Below are 27,487 nucleotides of genomic sequence, written 5' to 3'. Positions count from 1 at the left end.
ACAATAATACAATTATTATATTGATTGAGAAATAATAAATAATATAGATTAATTTTATTTAACATGGCCCGTTAGCATATATATTATATAAAAAATTATAAATATTAATCTGCTTACCAATAAATATTTGTATAAATTTACATCATAGCGCTTTCGGAAAATTATTTCCATCCAAATTTGTCCAATTCGACTGATTATTTATTTATTTGTTAATTTATTATTACTTTATCATTTTATGTTTGTAATTTATTAATATTAATATTTATTTAGGGTTATTAATTGTCACTGAATTAAGTATTAAGAATTAAGTATTAAATTATGTATAAAAATGTATTATTACCAATAGAGGTGAACGAGAAAAAGAAAGTTCTAAAAACAAAATTCGTTGGATATTCAAGATACGATCATAAACTAGTTTACAAAAAGTAACAGTAAAAGTTCTTTCTTTTTTCTCTCAAATAAAAAAGTTATTTTACTTTTATTTTTATATTTATTTTTACTTCTTAAATACAATTTATTTAAGAAGTAAATAACTAATTATACATATAATAATAATACTTCAAATATTAAATGAATTAGATGAATAAAAAAATATTTGCATAAATATAACAATCGATCATCAATTATTAAAATAAAGTATGCGTTATTATTAAAATATGTTTTGTCAGTATGGTAGTCACAATTGTTATGACTAGTAACAATTAGTCATAATTGCTAACAATTGTGGCTACCACACTGACAACATGCATTACATATGACTTGATTTTAATAACTGATGATCAATTGTTATATTTATACAAATATTTTTTTATTCATCTAATTCATTTAATATTTGAAGTATTATTATTATATGTATAATTAGTTATGATATGTCCCTGAATATGGAAATAATTTTCCTAAAGCGCTAGGATGTATATTTATACAAGTATTTGTTGGTAAGTGGATTTATAGTTTATGTTTAGAATTTTTTATATAATAAATAACAATTCTACGCAGAAAGTTTAGTCTTTAAAAAGAAAAAAATTAATGTGGCTTGCATTCATGATACTATCACAGAAATAAATTAAAAATGTTAAAAAAACAAATAAAAAAGACATTAGTATTAGAAAATGGCTAATAACAAAAAAAAGTTTTTAATGAAAATCACCAAAAAAGTAAAGTTTTTGAGTACTGTTCATACTTTTTAGTATAAAGAAATAAAGGATATGCTTTTTAGATTACATACATATTTTTAATATAATATGCTTTTAAATGTTAATTTCTTTAATTAAAAAACTATTAGTGTTTAATATGAATATATAACTCACACATTCAATCATTCTAAATGTATTTCTTTAAATGGATTCTTTAATTATGCACAAATTCACTATTGATATACTGACCTGCAAAAAAACTATTCTAATAATAAGATTACAGAACAAGTAAATTTATAAAAAAATAAATATTTCCTTTATAATTCTATTAGGAAATTTAATTTTGTATACTGGTACTATATTATCTATCTGCCACATGCTGTAACAGTTATACAGAAAAAACACGACAACCTAAATGCAAGATGCAAAATACTCCTGAAAATCATATAGCAAGGCTGAAAGCAACAAGTATCATATATCACATACAGTAGCTTCTTTGTACATCAATATTTTTAAAGAAAAAAAATTCTGATTTCTTACACCTAAAACACATTACATTTGTATTTCAACCAAAAAAAAAAAAAAAAGACTGAGGCATAAGCAATGTAATGTAAAAACATTAATGTATCCATTTTAGTAATTTTTGTATGTTTTATATATTATTGGAAATATGAAAAAATGAAACATAAAATCAGAGATAAATATTATGATTATTTTATTTTACTAACTTTATAATAATATGGATGATGATATACCCGTTAGGATTTCTTCAGAAATACCAAATTCTTGAACATTATTTATGTCTGTTTGGTGGCATTAAACACAAAACACCAAACACCTATTCGGTGTTTTGTGTTTAATGCTAAATTACATTAAGACTCATGCATGGACATACACACTTGCACAAAACTAAAATTGTTTTTTTCAAAAATATTTTAATCGAAGTATCCACTATGTTTTCTTGATTATCAGTGTCAACAATAATAAATGAACCACAAACAGAACAAATGAATTGAGAGATATTGTTTATTATTTAGATTACCTTCAACCTTAATTTTTTTTTTTTTAAGTATTACTTTACATGTATTATTAATTGAGTAATAATTTTTTATTTGTAAAAAAGAAATGTTCTATCAGATCAATGATTCAATGTGATGTAAGTGTTCACGATCAGACACAAAAGTGTTTTTAATAAAATCTTAAGACTTTTTGAATATAAAATCACTTTTCCATTGATGAGTCCTGTTGAACTGGTGTATTTGATAACTTATTTATTTATACTGCTACTGATAATTCTAATATATAAACACATATACACAATACACTTCATAAGTTCTTACTTATAAATAATAAAATTTTATTGTTAACTAAATTTTAAAATTTCATTATAGCACAATCATTATCTGACTTGGAACGTAAAATCCAAGAGATAGAAGATCCTCTCCAAATGGGATAGGGTTTTACTAACAACATTTTAAATAGGGATTTGACTGAGCAAAATGTCATTATCTTGATAAAACCAAAAAATTGGCAAAACAAAATCTGCAGAATATTACTTTTATTTGAAATTCAACAAACTATAAACTTTACATTGTGCAATATATTTTCAGATAATATTACGTGATGTAGTCACAAAAATATTACGGGAATTTATTTTATAATTACAGAATGAAAAAAAAAATTGCAAAAATCAATTGTAGATAACGAAATTTCTTTATTTAGATTAATTAAAGGTTTAAATAAATTCTTAAAAAAATCCATTTTTACGAGCTTAGGAGTTAGTAAAAAAATTAATTGTAGTTTAAATAAATAATACCTCACACTTCTTCCACTTAAGATTTAATTTCCATCACACTACTTAATTTTTATACAACTACCCAAAAAAGAGGGTAATTTATTTAAGGTATATGTATGTTTGCTCCACTGTAACAGCTCAACGGCTGAACCAATTTAGATGTATTACCCTGGGTTGGAATCCTTATATTACCAGGAGTGTCATAGGTTTTATATATATTGTAGTAGTAGAGATTTACCAGTTGAAGAAAAAACTTTAATGAATTGAAATAATGAACAGTGAACTGTGAGCTTCAATCACTGTGCGAGCTGAGTTTGAACTGAATGATTACAATCAATTGAATGAATATTACAAAAATAATATAATCAAATTTATGTTGAATAAAATGAAGTAATATTAAATAAATTAAAAAAATATCTGTTTAGTAAAATGGGCTTCCCGTGGGTACTGTGTGTGAGGCTAGAGTGGTGAGGTGATGTGAGCATCTTGTGCGAGGCTAGACCAATCATCAGCATCAGCTGGTAACAAACAGGGTACCACTACAGGGGCTATTTTGGGAGTTGTAATGCTTTTATTACACAACTGCCCAAAAAGGAGTTTGTATGTATGGTTGTTCTACCATAGCAGCATAATGGCTGAACCGATTTAGATGTATGATCCTGCGTTGGAATCCCTTACATTACTGGGAATATGTCATACATAAACAAATTTAAATAAATTTTTAAAAATTATACTATATACAAAATTGCCACCGGCATGCACTTTAATTATCCTATATTAAAGAGTAATGTTTTTTTTTGGCAGTCGTGTTTTTTAATATTTAATATTTATTTCTTGTTATGTTCTGGTTTCATCTTTCAGTTATAAAATTTTTAACGAAAAAGTGTAATAGCTACTATTTTTAATTTTTTTCTTGTTTTATCTTCCTCTATCGTTTATTTATTCTTACAGCAATAACATACTTGCACTTAATTACAGTTACGTTATGATAAATGAATCTAATAGCAGGAAAAATGCTTAGCCTGAGTGGGAATTGAATCCAGAACTTTGGGATGAAAAACCAGAAAAACTAACAGTTCACCTTGGAGGTAATAAAAGTGATTTATTATTTGAGAAATACCTGTCCTCACTCAGATAGGTTAGTATTTATAATTTAAAAATGCTATACATGTTCTGAGATAAAATAATTACTGTGATATATACAAATTTCAAAATTCATAAATAAACATTTTATTAATAATCAATAAGAACTTATGAGACGTTCCAAGGACTATACATTAATAATATTATAATAAAAAAATACACTGTTAATATTATGCATATATATTTCCCAGTATATTTCCTAATGCAATAAAAATACATATATATACATTATAATATATAAAAGTCACACACTTACACAAAATCTGTACATAAGTCTTTAAAAATAAATAACTAATCTCTGTGTTCAGTATAAAAGATTACTAACATTAAAAAATTTATTACATTAACCATCATAAAATCTATAATAAAAAATACTACGGTATTAAAAAGAATTTTCTATGTATTCATTAAATATACAAGTCTATAAACACCAATCACATTAAATTCAAAATTATTTTAATATACTATTTTCAAACAGTAAACCAAATGTACATATATATTTTAGACATTGAAAAATTACTTAATTATGCTCTAACATTTTATTTATTAATAATATAATTAATCAATTAATTTATAAATATAAAATTATTTGTTTTTAAAGCCTTCAAAAATAAATCAATATAACGATTTACTCACAATTTATAAACTAATAAATATCACTATATTGTATAGACCTTAAACGAATTTTATTACTGTGCTGATAATAAAATTAGTTCTAGAAACCAGGTTTGAATTATGTATGGATGGATATAAAACACACATTTTACCTTGAAAAATAATGGAAAACAATACAAATATTGATTCATTTAATAACAATATAAAACCGAAATAAATTTCAGTTTAGAATAACTTAGATAATACATTAGGGTCTAGAAAGAACTTTCAGATCCATGTGAATTAAGGGAATGCTGCAATGCTACAAGGATTCAGTAAATAATTACAATAAAGTCTCATAACACTGCTGAGATAATATTTGTAGGGTCTGAACTGATCTCTTCACCAGAGGAAATTTAATTGTTGAGTAACGTATACTGTGAGGAAGTTAATTTTTGGTTATTTCATGAAACAGAAGGTATAGTGTGATAGGATGTAGTAATATAAGGCTTCTGTAGAATGCATATAAGATGAAGAGATTTATTTGGGTGTACAGATACTCATATGAAGCAATCATGCTTCATATTTAATCAAAAGGGGTAGGCAGATCATCTCCAGTTCAAACAAAGAAATAAAGACCAGTAATAAAAAATTAAATAATTACCAGCAATAAAGACAGATGAATCAGGCAAACCAGACAGTAAATACTGATCTGGGTAGGCTTTTTAAATGAAATTTTAACACTAAAAAAAAAATTGTATAGAACACTTTGGTTAAAATGTTTTTTAATATGCATAGCATGAACGGGTGATAATACCCAAAAATCAAATCTGATATGATAATTTTCTCTAAAATTTCTACAAAAAAAGTTTACATCAGTAGAAATCTCTTGAAAGATTGAACGATCAGCCTGAATGCATTAAAACTTCATCAGATAGTTTTTAATATATAAAAACCGTCTTAGTTTTTAAGTATGTTAAATCCATTCTTTTAATATGCATGAGAGAACAAACTTACTCACTTCTTTCTTTTAAGTATTTTTAATGTTTTAATTGTCTATATTGATCATAAATTATCTGATGAAGTAGTAAAGATCAGCATAAAAGAACTAATTTACATGCTTGTATAAAATCTATACGCTTTTATCGCTCAATATGTATAGATATACAAGCATACATGAATTGTTATAATCAATTATGATTACTATAAAGATACAATTCATGGACAGATCATAGATTTTAGAAAAACAATAAAAAAAACATTAAATATCAGAAATCCGCACTTATAGAGTTTATTTGGTTCTGTTGCCAATTAAAAATAACAAATTTATGTAACTTAAAATCTACCTCATCCTTGCTCTATTGTAAAAAAGTATCCAAACAAATACGTACATAAATAGAAATAGATAAAAGGACCTCAAACATTTCTCAAAAATGGACTACTGAATTTTTTATACTTAAATTTTTTTTTTACAGGATAAAATAAAATAAAAAATGATTTTTTAATAAAAACAGAATAATATTTTTTATCTTATAAAATAAATAAAATGGGAAATAAATACTTCCCATCTTTCAAAAGGGAAAAATGAAAATGCTGTTCTTTTTGAATGAAAAGCAAATTTCAGATTAATTAACAAAGCGTAGCAATAATTTATTCTTACCGTAGAATTAACAATTTAAACAGAATTATGACTTAGTAACACTTATATATATATATATATATATATGTATATAGTTTTTTAATAAAAATATTTTTCATATGAAGTATAAAAATATATATTTCATATAAAGCACGGGTTTTGTAATAAAAAAGGGAAAATAATAAATTAAAAGTTTTAAAATAATTAATACCAATAACTTACAATGTTTCCTTTTTTCTAAGGAGACCAGCTTGACTACTTGCTCCCACGGACGATGTAGACTCTTCTAATGAATCAAGATCAAGCGCCGATTCAATCATAGTTGTGTCCTGTAATAATCTTAATCGACTGGCACTTAAAGGTACAAGATTATTTTCATGATCTGGAACGATCGAAACGACAACTTCATCCAAATCCAGATCTAGATCTGATAGATCCATCTTCGCATTGCTACTGTCTTGTTGTTTACCAACTACTAAATCATTCGTATTTAAAACAGTTTCTTCTGTTTCCGTAATACAAGATGTAGTGATTGAATCGTATAAACTGAGATTATTAGGACTTACTAGTCTGTTTATACTTCCTGTATCACTACCTGAAACCAAACCAAAAAAAAAGGATTAGTATAAAATCTTAACACTAGAAATAATAGAATAATGTTATTATAAACCTAACAACACCAGCTGACTGGTCTAATGTTCAACTCCTAGCAAGGTTTTATCAGTACTTCATCTCATACTGAAAAAAAAACTTAATTGCTAAAAAATTATGTCATCTATTCTAAATAGAGGGGGGGGAGAGACGGGTTAGCAAGTCTTTGTTTGACAAATCAGCAAGACTTATACGATGGGTTTAGTAGGTGTAGTAGTTTAATAGTAATAAATGTTATAAGAGTGTATACATTTGGTCATGTGTAGAATTGCTGTTATTGTTGACATTTATTCCTGTAATGCTAAGACCTGCTATAAAATTGTATATTTACTGTAGAATATATATTTAGAGTAAAAATATATAAATTTACTTTTGCCTGTTTGAGTCCTTCTAAAAATTAATTTAAAATAGTGCTATACTTGAATAAGTAAATAATTAAAAAAATAAATAAATCTGAATATTAAATCAAGTTCTTAAAGTGTTTAATAGAGATAAATAATAATTAAATTATAAAAATTGTTAAAAATGAAATTTATATTTTTTAATAAAAAGTTTTTTTTTTATTTTGCTTCAACCTTCAATTCAATATTTGTACTGATTCACTTATAAATTTTAATAAATTTATTCATTTTTGTTGGATAATCCAATCCAGTTTTTCCTTTGTGGCTTATTAGTAATTAATTTCATCCTAAAACAAATTTGAAATGCTATAAATTCTTTGTAGAGTATTCCAGTGGTGGAGATGCTATTTTTACCTTGGTTATACTTCTGTTTAATATGGAAAACAATCTAAAACACTCTTCCATTCTCTCCACTATTGGTAAATTATTTAATTAATAAATTAATTAGGTGCATTTATAATCTATGGAAAAATATAAATCAGCATCAGCAACAAAAAAGTGGAGGAACTTGAAAATAAAACTTAAATAATTTAAAAGATACACTATCTAAGGAGAAATGTCATCAAAAAAGTCAAAAAAATCATAATTTTCAGTTTCATTGAGATAACTAAAATCTTTCACAGAAACTACGTAAGTTTCTGGTGTATGGTCTATTGTGAATAGACGTTAGATAAAGCTATTTTATTTGCTACTGTTATGTTGTCATATTAAATTTTAGTACAGAACAGTTGTTATTAAAATTTTTTGTTGGTAATACTATAATTTCTTTAGGAGAAATATTTAAAGAGGTTAATCTTTTCTGCATAAGAGGTATTTATAATTTGAAAAATTATCTCAATAGAAATTACGATTTACAGATTTCTTTTTAACAGTTTTGTAGGTCATAATTTGTTTTAAAATACAAATGAAATAATACATATTTATAATGTGAGATAATTAGTTTTTAAAAATAAGTTCAATGAGTTTCACATATTTACTACAAATGTAATTAATACATACAAAACATTTTGCAATAAAAACCAATCTGAAAGAAATCTAAAGTGTAAGAAACAACATAATAAAAATAATACAATATTATTAACATTAAATTACATAATTTATACTTAAATAAAGTTATAAATTTAAAATAATAATAATAATCAGAATAAGTTTCAAGACTTGTGATTATATATATAGGTACGATTAAAAAAAATGATAATTTTTTAATTCTGTGTCTTATTAAATGCAACTGAAATTTGGCAGCCAATTAATTAGAACATTTTTTTTTCACACGTAGTGATTTATTTTGTTTTAAAAGCCTTTGTTCCATCCTTTTTGCTTTAAAAATGACTTTTTGAATTTGTTTTAAATATGGAATAAAGTGCAGTGAAGTGGTGATAATGTTAGATAACACTTTTGGCGAGGATGTTATATTGACATTAAAGTTTTAAGAGTGGTACAAACAATTTCAAGAAGGTCGTGAAGATGACTACAGGGTTGGACATCCTAACAAATCAACAACTGATGAAAATGCCTACAAAATACAGGACATTGTGATAAAAAATCATCAAATCATTAAACAGAAAGCTGAAGAAAAGATATTAAAAGATAGCTGTAAAAAGATTTTAACTGACATTTTGTTTGTGAAAGGGGAAGCAGCAACATTTCAAAGGGAAATCAACATCACAGAACAATACAGTTGTTCTGTGATGTTGATTTACAATGATGGCAGCTTACAGAGCTGCCATCATTGATGACTCAGAATTACATCCAAACAGGTAATAAACAGGTGACAAAACTTGGGTGTACAAATTACAGGTCCAATAATATAAATGGAAACTTTCTGAAGGGTCAAGATCAAAAAGAGCTTGCAAAGTTCGATCCAATCTTAAGGTTTTATTTTTATTATAATAATGGCGTCATCCATTATGAATTCTTACCACAATGTTGTACATTTAACAAACAATACATCATATCTTCAGCAGTTTTACACCATTTATTACATTGTCATAATAGCTGATCAACTTGTCGGTCACAATTCAGGTCTTTTACACTAGACACAATCTCAAAATTTGTTCATTAGCCATAGACTAAATCACCAGTTAGTAGTACCAAATCTCACACAGTTCAGATCTGCATTTATAATTTTTCTTTTTGGCTGCTGACTTCTAGGATTGTCATTCATGTCTTCTCACCCACCTTTGAATCTTTTTTACTACTTAAAAACACTTTTTTTTCAAACCATGCATTCCAAATATCACTTTCAACAGTTTCTATGTTTCAGCAGACAAGATTTGATGTTACACTGTTTTAAGAAAAACTGACTTATTAGGTGGGTGTAAATATTTTCAGGTTTGGTAGTAATGCAGTATCGACCTTCTCCAACATAAGCTTTTATTTTCATTGTACGCACTCTACATAAGTATATAAAAATGACTAGGTGGGGCGATTTCAAAATTCTTTGCAAGTCCGCTAATAAAAATTCACTGCTCTTAGTGTTACATCCCTGAATATAAGAAGGCTGATTTGCTTAATCCTAAGCAGATGTACTGAAAGACATCCAGGCTTTTGATTTCTATCTAAAATTTTATTGGGTGAAAAGCAGTTCATCTTACTCAGCATTCAATGGTAAAATGTGAGGCTAAATTGGACAAAGTGAAAAAAGCAAAAATTAATAAGATTAGAGTTATCAAAATAATTTAGAATAGGAAAGGAAATTGACTGGGGCATATCATGAGAGGAGGATTGATTAAACAATACTACAATGACCAGTAGAAGATGCAAAAGAAAAAAGAGTAATGATTATAAAGAATCCAAAATGAAATAGAAGCTATCAAGATGTTAAGACTTTAGATGGAATAGAGATAATCAGTAATAGTGCAAGGGACTTATCTCAGGGCAGACAACAATATAGAGGATGATTATGAACAACCATAGCAATTAATGCCTCTTCAAACTAAAAAAAAATATTAAAAAATTATTAACAAATATTAAAAAAATTAATTATTATCATTTATCATTTACTTATATATCATCTTATGATGTACCATCTTTATTTAAATTCATATAGTGGGTAAATTACAACTACTATTTTTTCAACTTAAAATCAAATAAAGAACAATGACCTAATTCATTAGTAATTGATATTAAATTAATATTTAAAACAATAAATAAAATTAAAAAAAACTTATTTTTACTACGCTCTTACAAGAAAGATTACAACTAATGTGTTATATAATGTCTTTTAATACGACTCAGAAACTTTTAATATTTAATGATAATGAAGCAGTTAATTATGAAAATATATATATATATATATATAACAAAAACGTTAGTAATCACAAAACATAATGAAAAAACTGTGACTAAACAAAATACTCATGTAACTGATTTGGACAGATCGGTATTATTGTAATGGAAACATGCACAAGACATTTATATAAGGATAACACTAAACACTAAACACCATGTTATAAAAAACATTTCACTCAAAAGTTTAAAACTAATATACAAATTTTCATTTAATGGAATGGCAGAAATCTTTACTTAACATAAAACATCACATTATTTTTTTAAATTTCCTATTTTATAGAATTTAGATAATGAAGATGTCTATTGTATTGAGATGTATAACTTCAGACTCTTAAAAATATAAGGTGTTCGTAATACATCATTTTTGTAATTATCTATAGGTAATTACAAAAATATATAAATCTGTACATTTATAATTTATTTATGTATATATTTATAATTTACTGACAGATTATTTTTGTAATACTAAATAGAACTGTCAACTACTAACTTGAATTAGCAAGTTTAAATCTTTATGAAATGTAAGTAGTTATTAGCCATTTTATTTAATATTACAAAAATAAAAAGCGGGCAAATTATAAATATAAATCTCTGAAATATATGCTTTTGTTATAAAACTTTATTCAACTATATTCTAAGATGAAACTGAATGTAACTAAAACAATATAGTAATAATTCTATAGTTGAAACATTCAAAAAAGTATTTTAATGACAAAAGTTAAATACATAAGCTAAGAGCAGCGATTCTCAGCCTTTTTAGCTACATGACCCCCCCAAAAAGTAAAAAATTATATATAATGAATATTTCAGAATTGCCCAGCCTCAACCCAATGTTAAAACTGTTTAGCTGCATTGACAGCAATGGGTAATAACATGCATGTATGAAGTGCACAAACAAGAGCAATTTACAGGTTCCAACTTGACGTGTACGTGTTCCATGTAATTTAATCTGCTTGCATAATATTCAGCAGAATAAAAGAGGCGTAAGGGATTGCAAAATACCAGTTAAGTTTTAAATGCGAAGTGTGTGTCTGTTGCCTTTAAGTTTTAAAAGTGTAGTTTCATTGAAAATAATAATTGAGGTTTCGGTTTTTTAGCATATAGTCAAACGGTGTAATTGTGTTTTTTTTTTCAATTAGATTCATATGCAAAATAGATAAATGTGAAAAAACAAAGTGAGCCATCTACAACCAGTGAATCGATTGGTAGAAAAACAAGATTGTACAATGAAATCATTTAAATTATGGTTTTAACTTACTGAATCGAATGCCACAGTGTGATGTTTGCTTTCGAAGTCCTATCCAATCAAAACATAAAACCGTCAAAATTAATTTGACACTTAGAAAGTATATATCATAAAATAAAGAGAAAGTATAGATCATAAAAGCAAACCCTTGGAATTTTTTGAAAGAAAATAACATATTTTGAAAAACTGACAAGCTTCTGTTTGTAAATTAAGCTGTACTGATAGCTGTAATCTTGAAGCATCATCTTATCTCATAATATTAAAAGTAACTAAAATGTCCAAATCCCATACAATCACAGAAAACCTCATACTGCCTGTGGCAATTGATCAGTGTTTTTATAGGCATAGAAGAAGCAAAAACACTAAAAAAAATCTGCTTTCTAACAACACAGTATCAAGGCGAATTGATGACATAGCTACCAATGTTCGCGATTGGATAATTCAGCAAGTTCAAGTGAATTTTTTTGTAATCATTTGCTGTTGGCTTACTTAGTTGACGTATTTTCGCATTTAAATGACTTGAATGTGAATTTACAAGGATGGAATAAAAACATTTCATTAATGACAAAATTCATGCTTTCATTAATAAGCTTCATATCTGGATTATTTGACTTCAAAACAAAAAATTTTGATATGTTTCCGATTATACTGAGAAAAATTTGGACTATTATTCATAATCGAAGATGCATTTGCGTGAGCAAGAAATTCAGTTGGCAGAGGAGTATTTCTTGGAAGATAAAAATGATCACTTGAAGAGATGGGTACTCAATCAATTTAGTGAAAATGTTGTTCCAGCTGCTAAGTTACCAGTTGAGATTCATGACCAGCTCATCAAAATGTCTGCCAATAAAACATTATAACTACAAATCACAACTGAAGATTTAGATACTTTGTGGTTTGCTCATCGAAGTGAATAAGGAAATTTAAGTCACAGAATCAATGAAGATATTAATCCCTTTTCCCACATCTTACCTCTGTGAATAGGGTTTTTTATCTATGGTTGTGCTAAAAACTAAATACAGGAATCGTCTTGTATCATTTGAAAACAATTTGCTTTTGTATGTTACTAGCAGAGACTTACTGGCATGTAAATAAAATTGATAAGTTGTGCCGTAGATTATAAATACAGCTAAGGAAGGAAAATATAGAATTTAAAGATCCTGACAGAAATGGAAATGATTTACTGATATAAAAAGTTAATTGATACAACATACAAGACAGGTTGAATTGAAAAAAGGAGTCACAATTCATGAAACCATGTATTTTGTCAAGAGTATTGTATAATAAGTATTGTATGTTATTTTGTATAATAAGTATGACCACTGAGGAACAAGGTTCTAAGAATTATTTTTATATCTGTTATTTCAGTACGTATGGAGAAACTTTTAAATGAAAAACAAACACAACCATCTCATTAATGTATTTTCTTTACACGTGTACTTATAAATCTAAGAAATGTTAGTAAAATGTTTATAATAAATGATCTTTTTTCTCATAAAATAATTTCATTACTATTTATACGTAAACTTGTAGGTAAATTTTGTGATCCCCTCTTTATATCATAGCGACACCCAGGTTGAGAAACACAGTTAAGAGAATTAAAACAGATATTTTACTTTAAGTTGTTGACATATTAAGTCATATTTTATGGTTTATTTACGGCAGTTATACTGAATCAAAAAATAATCAGATAATGATGATCTTCCTTTTATATTTGAAAGAATTTAATAACCTTCTTGAAAAGATGATCAACAACTTTTGTGTAAATTCACTAACAAACTACAACTACCAGAGACACTTGATGGATTGAATAGTGTTTAAAAGTTTTTTAGAATCTACAAAGGGAAATTAATATAAGACCTATAAGAGATGAGTTAAAAAGTTTGAATACTATGGCATTTTTGAATTTCTCCTCCACTGGTTTCAGTCTATCTTAAAATATGGAGACAAATAGTTGGTATAGAATTCTCAATCTGGAAACCAACTCCTGAAATCTATGCCGGGATGAATTTACAGTCCTGTAGGTAGAATCCTCTTCTAATGCTAACAGGAAGACGAGAGTAGAACCTGGTTGTAACTCTTGCGACAAGTTTACTTAGATTAAAAGAACAGAATGCATGTGAATGGGAACTTTGAGGGTAGACCCACTCAGGAGACTGTGGCTCGTTTGGGCTTGCCTGGTTGGGCTGTAGTTGATAAGTGACCGGGAACCCCTTTTGCTTGGCACAAAAGACCGAGATCTGGCTGGGGCTCCCACTTAGAGGCATGGCAATAAAGGATTGAGTCTCGGCCCTCTTGGGTGAACGACCCCCGCGGGGAACAACATAGTCGGATCTTATGGAGTCTCAGAGGGGCCATGGCACCCGCTTAGGTTGTGTAATGCTTTAGAAAAGCAGGACCAACCTGGGTGGTTAAAAAAAGATAGAATCCTCATATACAAGGAATGTCCAAAGAGAAATCACTTTTGAAAATAGTACACCAATGAATTGATACTCATTATTCTACTAGATAGTATAATTCTTTAGAAATAATATTATATTTGTCACATCATTTTACATTGTTTCATTTCCAGTATTTAGGTGAGGTTGTGTTTTGTGCTTACAGAAATTTTCTGATAAAAAGGAAATGAAGATTCTTGAGAAACAATGTAATGAGTAAAATATTTTTTTCTAATATATCAAGATGTTAACAGAAATTTTGAAAATATTACAAGAAGTTTTATGGGAATAAATTGGTTGTATGGGTAGGTTGTCACACACAGTATTATGATCCTATATTAATGTTTCAAAAAAATCATGCCAAAGTCACTCAGACGTGAAACTGATGTTGATAATCTTTTTTGATTGAATGGTGCCATTCACTATGAATAAATCTGACATGGTCATAATATCAGTTACAAATTTTATCTGGAAATAATTCAGCATTAGAGTACAGGGTGAAACAATAATGGTAACACAGTCAACAACAATCAGTGTATCTACATATCTGTCAATATATACATAAATAATAATGTGTAAATTTAGTATTCTCTCTTTATCACTACAGCCTGCTACTGTAATGTACTACTATATTTTTACCTAATGATGACAACTTTATCCTGAAACATGTCATTAGACTGAAAGTTGGATGATGAACTTAAATCAAATAATTACAAATATTTCTGAAAACATGGATTCTACAATAATACAGTACAATAATAATACTTCCACAGATTCATTGCTCCTTTGTTCAGGAGTTTTTGATAAAGTATAACCATCTATCATACCCCCAGTATTCCTATTTGACTGATTTCATTCCTGTGAACTTCATTCTATTTACAAAGATGAGATTCACTTGAAAGGATGCTATTTTCAGATGAAAGCAGAGATTAAAGAAAATTTATTACAACACCAGATCTGTAGATTACTCCATAAAACACATGCCAGAATATATTAAAATGTGGAAAACCACTGGGAGGAATATATGAACAGTAGATGAAACTACTTTAAAGAGGATAAATTTGATTAAGTGGTATTAAAGATAAATAAAATAATCTTGGAAAAGTTTATTCTCTTTTTGGAGAAACCTTATTAATAATTTATTTTTTAAATTATTACCTTATCAGTTACCTTATTATTACCTCTGTTCATACTAGAGCTATTTATCAGTGAATTAGAATGATATTATAAGAATGTAGATGTTGAATACTGCAATACTTCAATTGTTGTTAACTGAGGAGGCTATTGTTAATCTAAGGCCATTGATTGATAAATAAATTAGTTATTTATCTAATTTGTATAGCTGTACGGTCTAAAGATCAAGACGAACAGAATCTTTTCACTTAAGTCTCTTACTTTATCCAGAAGGTAAGACTAATTATGAAAATTTCAAATATTTTAATTAAAATCTAATATAATAAGAAGGACGGTTCAAAGTGTGCTTAAAAAGAATACCGCATCTTTACCAAAACTAATGATAATTTCTCACCTGGATTAAACAAATCAAATCCAGAATTTACCTTCTTAACTAGTTTGGCAGTTTCATAATTACACTTTTATTATTTATATATTACAAAAAAATATTATCAAGAAGGGATGCTAAAGCAGTAAAATTAGAGGGGGGGGGGGGCATAGTCAATAGTGATATAATTACTATAACAATTTATATTACTCAGGAAGCAGTTTTTTAAAAATAGAAGGAATCTTTCAAAATTAGTTCTGAAGTCCTACGATTATTCTGGCCAAATAAACAAAACATCTACATAACAGTACAGAAAAAATTACACTTTTACAACCACTTATAATGCAACAAATTATTTAACTTTCTTGTAAGGTACAAATGGAAAAAATTAAGGTGAAGGAATTTTTTTAGTTAAACCAAAAATGCAGTAACTAAAGCAAGACAAAATAACGGTACAAAAGAAGCAACGTTTTTAAATAATATAAAGTATAATTGCTGAGGCGAAGGTAATGGTAATTATTGGTAAGTCAAGTACTAACTGTTGCAAGCTTAAACAATTTTACATGCCATTAACTTACCAAATTGATAAAAACTTCACAGCATCAAACTTCAAAAGTGTTTTGCATTAAAACAAAATAAATAAAATTTATTAGTAATTTTTTTTAGTTTTTAATAAGTATAAACACATTTTTAAATATAAAATTATGAAATGCCTTTAAATAAATTTCAAAGTCTTAATATTTGTTTAATGATAAAAGAAAAATAAATAAATTATTCAGACAATATGATAGTGATGTGAAACATTTTAATAATGCAATCATTATCACTCAGAACAGTAGTGCTTTTAATTTAATTACAAAATTATATTTATACTGTAGACTTTCTCAAATGACGAATTTTTGAAATTACTACAATTAAAGCTGACGTATGTAATATATAATATAACTGTTTATAATTTCCAACTGTAATTTCTCTGATTTATAATTGAACTAAGCTTAAAATTGTATAAAACAATTTTTTTTAAATTTCCCAAGTTTTCTGAGTAAAATGTTCAGATATGGTGAATCAAATAGCAAAATTAAATTTACAATATCTCCTTGATTCCACAATATTTGTATGAAACAAATTGCATGAAACAAAAAGCATACGAAATGTGTAAGCAATTTCATACAATTTGTAAGCATAAACTATCTCATAAACTGCTTTTTGTTGGATAATTTAAATTTGTGTAATCCCTAAGCAGATGGGTTGGCATTATAAGACAGAAACTTACTACAGTTTTTCCTGCTAAGTGACATAAGCGTCATAAGTAACAAAGCGAGTTGGATGTATTTCCTAACATAGGGTACAGTCGAAAAAATAAATATATAATAACAAAAACAGTTAATCACAACATAAAAAAAAAAAAATCAACTATAAAAAAAACATTTTTAATCAATTATTTTTGACAAAATTCTTACATGGTACAAACTATGAAATGGCAACCCTACTCAACCAGACTAGGACTTCCTTCACTATCCTGATGATTTTTTGAACTTGTAATATCAGAGGAATAACTGCAAGAAAAACTGAAGAACAGAGGGAACTGGGGATAATATGTTCATCTATGCTCATGAACAGATGAGAATAAATAAGTAAACTTAAAAAGTTTTGTTGATATGCTTAACCTGAATGAACTAGATACTGAGTAGTCCAAGTGATATTCAGTAGTAATTTAGTGGTGGAAATACAGTGGTGTAAGGCATACCAACTTTCTACTTAACATCACCATTCATCTTACAAATACAAGCCATGTTTTTAACACTGACATGAAACAAAAAGAGTGAATGTTTTTTAACCATCCTCTAATGACTCATTACTATTGATCATAAGATGTAAGGTAAAAGTCTAACTTAAATTAAATCCTAAACCACCTTATGATGAAGAAATAAAAGAAATTTACTTTTAAAAATTCAAGTACTTTTTTAAAATTTAAAATTGCTTTAACCTTTTTTTAAAACATTTTTATAATCAGAGTAATTTAAATGTTTAATCTCTCTATGAAATTACTTTGGCTATATAAAATAAATATATAAGAAATATATAAAATAAATATATAAGAAATATATAAAATAAATATATAAGAAATTAAAATATTGGAGTTCTAGATTTCTACAAATGTTTAATTTTTTTAATTTCTTGTATGATGATTATGAATATCTAAACTTCTTTTAAAATCTGTCTGCCCAAAACTGACTATAGCGTCATAGATAACAAAAAAAAACTAAGTCAAAGTTGCACTTAGGTTTTATATTACTTTAATCTTACAAAGAATAGAACGGATTTCTTGTAGCCCAAAACTCTTTCCTAATCTTATTTTAGATGATGATCCCAAAATAGTATTAGTAATCTATACTATATAAAGAAGAAAAGGGGGGTTTTTCTTGTTCGGGATAAACAAAAAATCTACTCGATCAATCACAACCAAATTTTTACCCATGTTTCTTAGTATAACTGACAAGGGTTTTAGATATATTTCATCTTTAAAAATCTCAAAGAACCAACCGACCGATTGCTTTAAAATTTTCAGGACACATTCATATTATTCCACGGAGGTTTTAAGTCTAAGACCGAGGCTCTATTTCCCTTGAAGGATACAATATTAAAAATATTCATTATTTCTTCACCTCCATAGAGGGTGAAGTTGTAAATTAAAGATATTCATTAAGGAAAAACAAGGTTAATCCTTTTACTTCATTATTATATTTCTGCCTCCACGGCAAAGAAATAAGTTTTGAATACATTCATCATCAAAGATGTGTGTACTTTAGTTACCACAGCTACTATTATTATGTCTTTAGTAATTTAGTTTCTTTTTCAGGTTTCTATAAAGCCTAACACTTTAATTGCTAGTTATCAGTATTATTCTCACAATCATGAGTATAACAAAAAGTGTGGGAGTACAGGGGGAGGAGACCTTTGGGTACATGGTAATGGTGACCAAAGCAAGCTCTGCAGGTGTCCAAGGCACTGTCCCCTTGCAACATAAAAGTGGCACGCAAAGTGAGCTCTGCAGGCTTGGGGTAGGCCCAAGGAGCCTCTGAGTTGTGGCTAGACTAGCCAGCTACTATTATTAATAAAGGGATGATCAATTACTGATCTGGTGCTCTCATTAATTTTCTAACAATAAGCCTGTATACTTATCACAGAGTAGATATTCTAGTTCGTTTTTTTCTAATTATAATTAACATGTCGTTTATAGAGATTATATTCAATCATCACACCTAAGAACTTCACAAGCAATAACTGTTTCATAATATTATTATTCCCTATAAGATATTGACATTATTTTCTCATTTACTATATATTATTTTAAAACTTACAAAGTTGATTTACTTAGCCTGAATTTTCTATAGCAGAAATTTTCTATAGTTGAAATCCATAGCAGAGCACTGTTCTATTAGGTACTTTCAAATTGTTTTACATTTCATTTACTTTTTTAATTTAATTTTTAATATGATTTTCAATTTTTAAATATTACTTTATTAAATACAGTATATTTTCTTTAAAATTTATGTTGACATCAGAATTATTGTTAACAATAAAATATAAACATCAAACTTTAACCATAATATCTAGAATTGAAGGAAAATAGAATAAACAAAACTACATGAAAAATAATTTGAAAATTCAGTTATTAAGATCTATGGCTGGATAATGAAACTGCTAACAAAATAACATATTAAAGACTAATCCAACCACAGTTTGTTTATTATAACAGTATAGCCTTCTTGGTTATGGAAGGAGACAAGAATATAAAAATTTTCTCATAGTTTGTTTTAGGCTCATAATCATCATCACACATTTACATGGGAGAAATACGTCTAGTCTCAAAATCTAGTATCTTTAGTAGTAATCTAGTATCTAGTAGTCTGTAACTTATAGTAAAGCAAAAAAGCACCATAAAGGAACATTTACTTTTATAATTCCCAGCATAAAGAAGCTGATATGAATTAGACCTCAAATATTTCTTCCGTGCATAATAGAATGCCACAAGGTGATGATAATATGAAAAAAGATAATAGTCTAATAAACTGATCATCTCAATCAATTCCTTACATGTGCTAATTATACTGTACAATTATATATATGGTCATCTTATCCACTTTCTCACTGAATGAAAATAATACAAAATATTACTTTCATTTCTGTCAAACTTAATTACCTCCCAATTCTCAAATTTTACTAATATCTCATTATTTTTATAAATAACTGATTTTTCATATTATAATACTTAGTCATATATTGCATATATTTATATATATGACATATGTCATATATTTGTATGTGCTTGGAACAACCAAATGAAAATCTGCAAATACTGATATACTATCAATTTTGAGAATACAAATATTGACAAACGATTGATAATAACAGAGATAATTCTAAAGTACATACTCAACAAAAGTAATTTAAAAATTACTATAAAATAAGAACAATAATAAAAAATTTGCAGTGAGTACAGATGAGAAAGATAAATTTAAAAAAATTCAAATTAATACATTTTACTGGAAATTGGTGCATAGTAAACAAAATGTGCACAATAAATAAATATTTTACTATGTAATATACACATAAAAAATGTAATAAAACCTTTAAAATATAATACTTTTTTTAATTTTTAAAAGTCAGTGCCAAAATTCAAATTTTCAACCTGTTAACCTTTAATTTAGTGCCAACTTCAAACAGTAAAAATTTGAAAACATGTTACTTTGAATTTTTTGTGCAATTTTTCACATAGTTTTACTTTTGTTTAATTTACTTTATTTTACACATTTTAGTTTTACTTTGATTTAAAATCTGGATATGCCTACAAAAAAAAACACTACCTGTATGTGAAACAGTTGTTTACAAGAAATGAGCAATAAACCTGATTCTTGATAAAAAATATGAAAATGAATGCAGAGAAAAATGTAGAAAACATTTCTGAGTGTAAACTAAGGCTGTCTAGAATGCAATAACATTATTAACTTTAAGTTTTTCAAGTAGTTTTTTAAAAGTTTTACATGAAAATATTTTCAATATCAGACTATCATCAGGCTATAACTACTTAAGTCATTATCTATTACTATCAACATGTCATTATACCATAACTATTCAACAACGTAACGATGGTAAAAAAAAAAACAATCATTTATGTAAATAACATATTTTTTCAAGAAACTTTCACTTAAATTACGAAGAACAATGGGATCACCTAAAAAAACATTCACTACAAAATGAAAAAATAATCATCATAATTGGGTAGCCCATTTGGTAAACTTACTAGGATTAAATTGAGAATCTTCTCATTTAATGAAGTCTGCAAGAAAAATTTTAATTAAATCATACATGATAAACGTCATCAGAAATCATTTGATGGAAAAATGAATTATTCTGTACTGTATCGAAATTTATTATTTTCTCCATTATTGTAGTAAGTTGCAATTTATTTGAAGGAAACTGTAGAAATTATTAAAATTTATATATAAAAAGTGCTCTATTTTTACCCATTTTCTTGATAGTGCAACTTTAATATTCTGGTTGTTATGAAGGAAAGAAAAATTTTTATTAATGCTGCTGATAATTTCAGTTGTCTGTTGAATAAGAGTAAATTTACTTCAGGAAAGCACAGAAAACAGTATAGAAATCTTACTATTATTGTAACTGTTTCATTGAGCAGTATTGTGAATTATTTTTTTTAGCTGATGGCCAAGATCCCTGAAAGTTTTAATGGAAATTATGATTTCCTTAACAGTGTTTTTTCTCCTTATATTACCAACTCAATTTATGAAACTACATAACCTAATAGTGGTGATGAAACACATATTTGGTAGAAACAAATATTTCCTAACATTTTTAAGAGCTATAATAGGAACAATGATTTTTTTTAATTGACAATCAAATATAATCTTTTTTCAACACCTTAAAAATAACATCTTTTATAAATCTAACAAATTTATAAAATGTTTACAAATTTGTAGTAGTGTGCACTACTGGGAAACCAGGGTCTTTTTATGAATAACTTTTCATAATTCCTACTTCCAACACGAAAACAGAAAAGAACAAGTAGTTTTAATAAGATAAAAAACTATTTTCACATAAAATGATCTTTTAAATATAGCTCATCAAGGCCAAGTTTTTTTCCAGTATACATAACAAAAAAAACAAAAAAAAATTAAAGTGTTTCTTTCATACCCTAAGAAGTAGGAAAAAGTCTGGAATCAACTCTCTTATAAAAGTATATCAACACAACAAGCTACAGTGTATTATATAGAACAGTTTCTGTTTTAAATTTATGTTTAGTTAGCGGAGGGCAGAACCAATCATGAAACTTAAATAAAACAGAAAAATGTATGAATTAAATGATAATAAATCAAAATTTTAAACAACTGTGAAAGTGCCTCCGGCAATACTTAAAACTATTTTTAGCAAACAATAAAGTGGATTTAAATCAACAAAAAGCTACAGTAGTAATTATAATAATAATAATAATAATAATATAGCAATTAGTGACTTTAACTATATATAATGTACATAAACGCGGTGAAATTACATATATTAATTAAATAGATTTATATACAAAATAAACCTGTTCTAATGATCGATATTCATGATTTTTTCTTTTTGTTGTACTTAATCTCTTCCATCAAATCACATCACCATGCTGCCACCATAAAATAAAATATAATAATCAGTAATATATTTAAAAAAAATTTTCATTAAGCTAATCTAAAGTAAAACTAATAAGGAACCAAACATTATTATATAACATTTTTATATTAGAAGTAACATAACACAATACAATATGTAAACTATCAATGATGATTGTTTTCCCATTTTTTTTATCCATCAATCAAAATTATTTTTTCATCAACATAAACAATAAGGGATTATATAACAAATGTAAAAAATGTTTTAAAAATATCTTTTAACCTCCACAAAAAAAGGTTCACATGGATCTGTGTGATCTATTTCTCTCAGAACCCAAGCACATGTACGCATCCTTTAGGCATGAATTGATGCCCCAACAGCATGACAACAAAACATCATGTGGTGAGAGAGAGAGGGAGGGGGGGATGATTCCAAGCAATATGACAGAAAAATAGTGAATTTGAAGTAGAAAAATTTGATTGAAGATATAAGCTGGTCAGGAAAACCTTGTGATTTCATACTGTACTATTGAAGTATCATCATATATAATCATAAAGTATTGTACAGAACAAATAGGTAAACTAATAGATTTAATTAATGCCTCATTGGAAGCAAGAGAAGTTTGAGTAATTAAAATAATCAAAATTAAACCTTTCTTCAATAAACATAAAAAATTAGATGAGAAAATTGCAGATCATAGATTTACTTCTACCTTTTTCAATTTAAAAAATATCTGAGACTAGTACTCAATAGGTTAGAATCTAACAATGGAAATGAAAATACTACATCAGTAGTAGAAAAACAAAGTTTTAGAAAAGAGAATTCTACTAAAAACATACAGATAACTTATGTAGAAAAGACGATAGATGTACCTGAATAAAAGGAGAAATTCTACATCAATCTTTATAGATCTAATTTTAGTTGAATTTCTTCAACTAAAATTGAAGAAAATAGGTATTAACAGGTATAACTGGTAATTAATAGGTAATAACTGGTTTAAATCTGATGTATAGAAAACAATGTATAGCTAAAGACAGAAGGAATAATTAGAATTGTTGTCCTTACTTCTTCACCGCATTACCATGAGAATCACAGAATTCTAAACTAGGTCCTGCTTTTGTTTTAATAAATATCAACCTGTTATCATCAGTGATTAAAAAGAGTCAAGTATTATTTTACGCAAATAATACAACAATGATATAACCAGCACTAATGTAGATAGGCATAGATACATTGAGCTATTCAATACCTCATTCAATATAATTTAATTCAGCATTAAATGAAATTAAACTGAACTTTATAAGCGTTAAAAGGAAACATGAAAATAATATCAATGTCAAGATATGTGTGTAATAATAACGGGTTCGTGAGAAATAACTCCTCAATTTGAAATGTAAATAAAATAGACATTACAAAAAAATTTAATATATTCTGAAAGAACAGCTTTTGCCATTTATTTTCACATATATTTATTAATTTCTAAGAATTCATATGCCGACCTTCACTATCTATAGATGTTTTAACTTCTCCCTGAAATTTCATATTACTTTTCTTATCATTTCCAGTGGTACTGTAGCAATTTGTTGATGAATAGTAGCTTTTAAATGATCAAGGGTTCTTGGCTTCTGTTAAAAGATTTCAGCTTTTACATGTCCCTATTGAAAAAAATTGCATGCTGCAAGATCTGGTGACCGTGCAGCCCATGGGATGCATCCTCATTGTGAAATAAGACGTCCGGGAAACATTTCTCAGATGAAATTCATTGATTGCCTTGCTGTGTCCCAACCTTGTTGAAACCATAAATTTTTGGCTTCATTTTCGAGTTCATTAAATCTTGGTAGCAAGAAGTTGTGTAACATTTTTGCATAACGTTTGAAAGTTACTGTAACTGATTCCCTTTCTTCCTTAAATATACATGGCCCTATTATTCCAAATTCAGCATCTGCTCACCAAGTTGTAACACACTCACAGTTCAGAGGGCACCCATGAAGTTGTAGGAGATTATTTTCTGCCCAGTACTGAAACTTTTGTTTGTTAATACAACCTGATAAGTGAAAATGGGCTTCGTCACCTGACAACACAATCGAGATCACTTGAACATTTTCCAGAAGCATGGAAAATGCCTAGCCTGGCAAGAAGCAATGCAGCAAATCCACTATGTTCATTTAGCTGCTGCATGACCATCATTTTGTAAGGATGAAACTGTAAGTAGGCGTGTCAAATTCTCCTTACAGTCCGATCAGATATTTGTAATGCAGCAGTTTGTTTAAGAGCTGAGCGATGTGAAGATTGTATAACTGCCTGTCTCACAGTTTCAATATTTTTGGATGTTTAAATGTGGCCTACCTGCGGGTTTCTTCTTCAAAGCTGAACTGGTAGGTCTAAAACTGAACTGTCTTCTTATCGGGTACTGCAGTGTGTCGACCTAGCCAAAAGTGTGAACAAAATAATTGCTGTGTTTATAACAGAATCACCATTTTTAAAATAAGTTTCAATAACAAAAGCCTGATGCACAATTCACGCCATGGTTGTAACTGATATGGCAAGATATCCACTACAAAATGGTGTGCCAACACCATGCCCTGTACTATTAGCGCTCCACCAGCAGTGGTGGGAAATTGGGGAGTTATTTCTGTTGGTCCCTGAACCGTAGAAAACTCATTACTAGTAAAGTTCTTGGGTAAAGATTCTACATATCTTTCTTGAAGTGACCATATAGATTGTATATGCAAAAAATAGTTCAAATTTTACAACCAAAAGACTAATATGTAGGCTTGGAGATAATAAGAGCAGTTCATCATAGATTTATAATCTCTTAAATACAATACTCAATACTGTTTTGGAGATCACCATCAAAATAAAATTTATGAATAGTTTTTAAGTTAAAAAAGTCAGCCATTAAATACAGGTATAGATAACAAAATCTGACACATGAAGGCAGTTTTTTAAAAAACTAAAATTATTAACAGGTCTAACCCTATTTATTTATAAACATATTAACCAATTGAAGACATAGATTTTGCTATCAATTTTCAAAAAAATTAAATATTCATAATTATTTATTCTTTTTCCAGCAAAAATAAGTTTATGTTTAGCAAAATAATTACCACTCCTTTTTTTTATAAGAAATGAAAAAAAATCCTAAGTATGACTGGAATTAGAACCCAAAACCCTGCAGATGAAAGAGAGACGCTTTCATCCGCCATACAGATAGGTAATTATAACAAGAGAAACAGAACAAGTAGGTCTGTGGAAATTCATAGTGCAATATTATTTCAATACACAGTCAAAGTTCATGGAATAATTTATGTAGACATTGATGTCAGTGCTGATGGAAAAAATTTCATAGAAAAACTAAAACAGTTTTTAATTGAAAAATGTTTTTACTCTACAGTAGATTTCATGTTTTTAATCATAAGTAAGTTATGAAGTCGCTGGCCTCTGTGGCATGGGTGGTAGCGTCTTAGCCTTTCATCCGGAGGTCCTAGGTTCGAATTCCAGTCAGGCATGGCATTTTCACACATGCTAAAAATCACTCATCTCATCCTCTAAAGTAATACCTAACGGTGACCCTGAAGGGGTTAATAAAAAGAGAAAAAAGTTATGAAGTCATAAGTTCAGTAAATTGGAGGATGAGACTTAATTTTAACTTTTTACTCGTTCTATATTCAATATTCAATCTCTAAAGTATGGAAGCAATCAACCACAAATAATGGAAAATTGTATATAAAAAAGTTATGTTAAAAAAGAAAATATCTCCTCAACAAGCTGCTATCTCATACAACATAACACAATAACATAAGACAATTTTTATATGAAATTTGGTTTTGTAAAATAGGATTTCTATTTAAATTTAAAAATTCAGATATCAAGATTGAAGTGTAAAATATCACACTTATTTAACTACTTAAGTGTGTACTTATTTTATAGAAAAGACCCAAAACCAATACTCTACACCTCTGACATAACAGATTTGGTCACCTGGGAGCAGTAATGTGACCAGTCAAAATCAGGTTATGATGCACAGCAAGAGTATGATTTGAAAACGTTATATAGATACATCTTTGATTTTTTTTTGTTTACTTATATTAACAATAACCAAGTATGTATATGATAAACTGATTATATTTATTTATGGGGGTGACAGTTTATACACAATATATTGATAGCTACAGCATTTTGTAATTAAATTAAATGAGGTAAAGAAGGTACTGTGGTGAGAATAACACATCTTCAAGGAATTGAAGTATTGGAAGTTACTAGGCTAGGAAGAAATTTTATGATGCAAGTAAAGTTTTAAATGACCTGAAGTTAAGACCTGACTCACAATCTTGTGCAATGTACAGGAAGGATAAAAATAATTGCAGAGTGCCGAGTACAAGTAGTTCTTTGGGGAAGCTGTACAACAGAATTATTAAGAAGATTCATTTTTATTTTCATTTGTGATTTAAAAATAGGATAAGACAAAGACTATGGAAAAGTACAGTAAAAATGTTCATACAAAATACAGGGATATTAAAAAAAAAACTTCAGAATTGATTAAAAAAAAGATTATATAAATATATATACGAGGGTGAATCAAATTTTAATGGTAATTTTGCTATTCTATGCATCAAGCAGTTCTGAAATGGATGGTGGAGTGGAAGGTTAATGTTCAGTATATTAGAGAGGGGGAACCAGCTTGGTTAGCTCTTCTGCACTCTGTCATCAGTACAGCCATGAGTGGGCAAGAGGTTCAATCGTCTGTTGCACAGCGTATAATCATAATGTTTTTAACTAATGAAGGCGTTACACCTACAGAAATTTTAACTCGTTTAAAGGTACAGTTTGGCAACGCTACACTGTCCTAGAACTGAGTGTATATGTGGGCCAGAAGATTTAAGGGCAGGTGAAAAGTGTAGAAGGCAAAAGTCAAGATCAATGTCCAAAGTCAAGCCTCACAACTGAAAACATCCGTGCTGTTCAAGAGCTTATCGAAGGTGA

The 27,487-nt window shown here is 27.7% G+C and overlaps 1 protein-coding gene across 2 annotated transcripts in view; it reads right to left on the bottom strand.

Annotated features, from left to right (window-relative positions):
• app (Palmitoyltransferase app) overlaps positions 1-27,487 on the bottom strand; it is a 130,042-nt gene that overhangs the window by 25,935 nt on the left and 76,620 nt on the right. For both annotated transcript variants that reach the window (XM_075376945.1, XM_075376946.1), the window contains exon 9: positions 6,527-6,899. In XM_075376945.1, the coding sequence (XP_075233060.1) occupies positions 6,527-6,899 (373 nt within the window). The remainder of the gene's footprint in view (positions 1-6,526; positions 6,900-27,487) is intronic.

The sequence above is a fragment of the Lycorma delicatula genome, chromosome 10 (assembly GCF_047948215.1).
Source record: "Lycorma delicatula isolate Av1 chromosome 10, ASM4794821v1, whole genome shotgun sequence".
Classification (NCBI taxonomy): domain Eukaryota; kingdom Metazoa; phylum Arthropoda; class Insecta; order Hemiptera; family Fulgoridae; genus Lycorma; species Lycorma delicatula.
The sequence above is the reverse complement of the archived record's forward strand: the minus strand, read 5'-3'. Positions and strand labels throughout refer to the sequence as shown.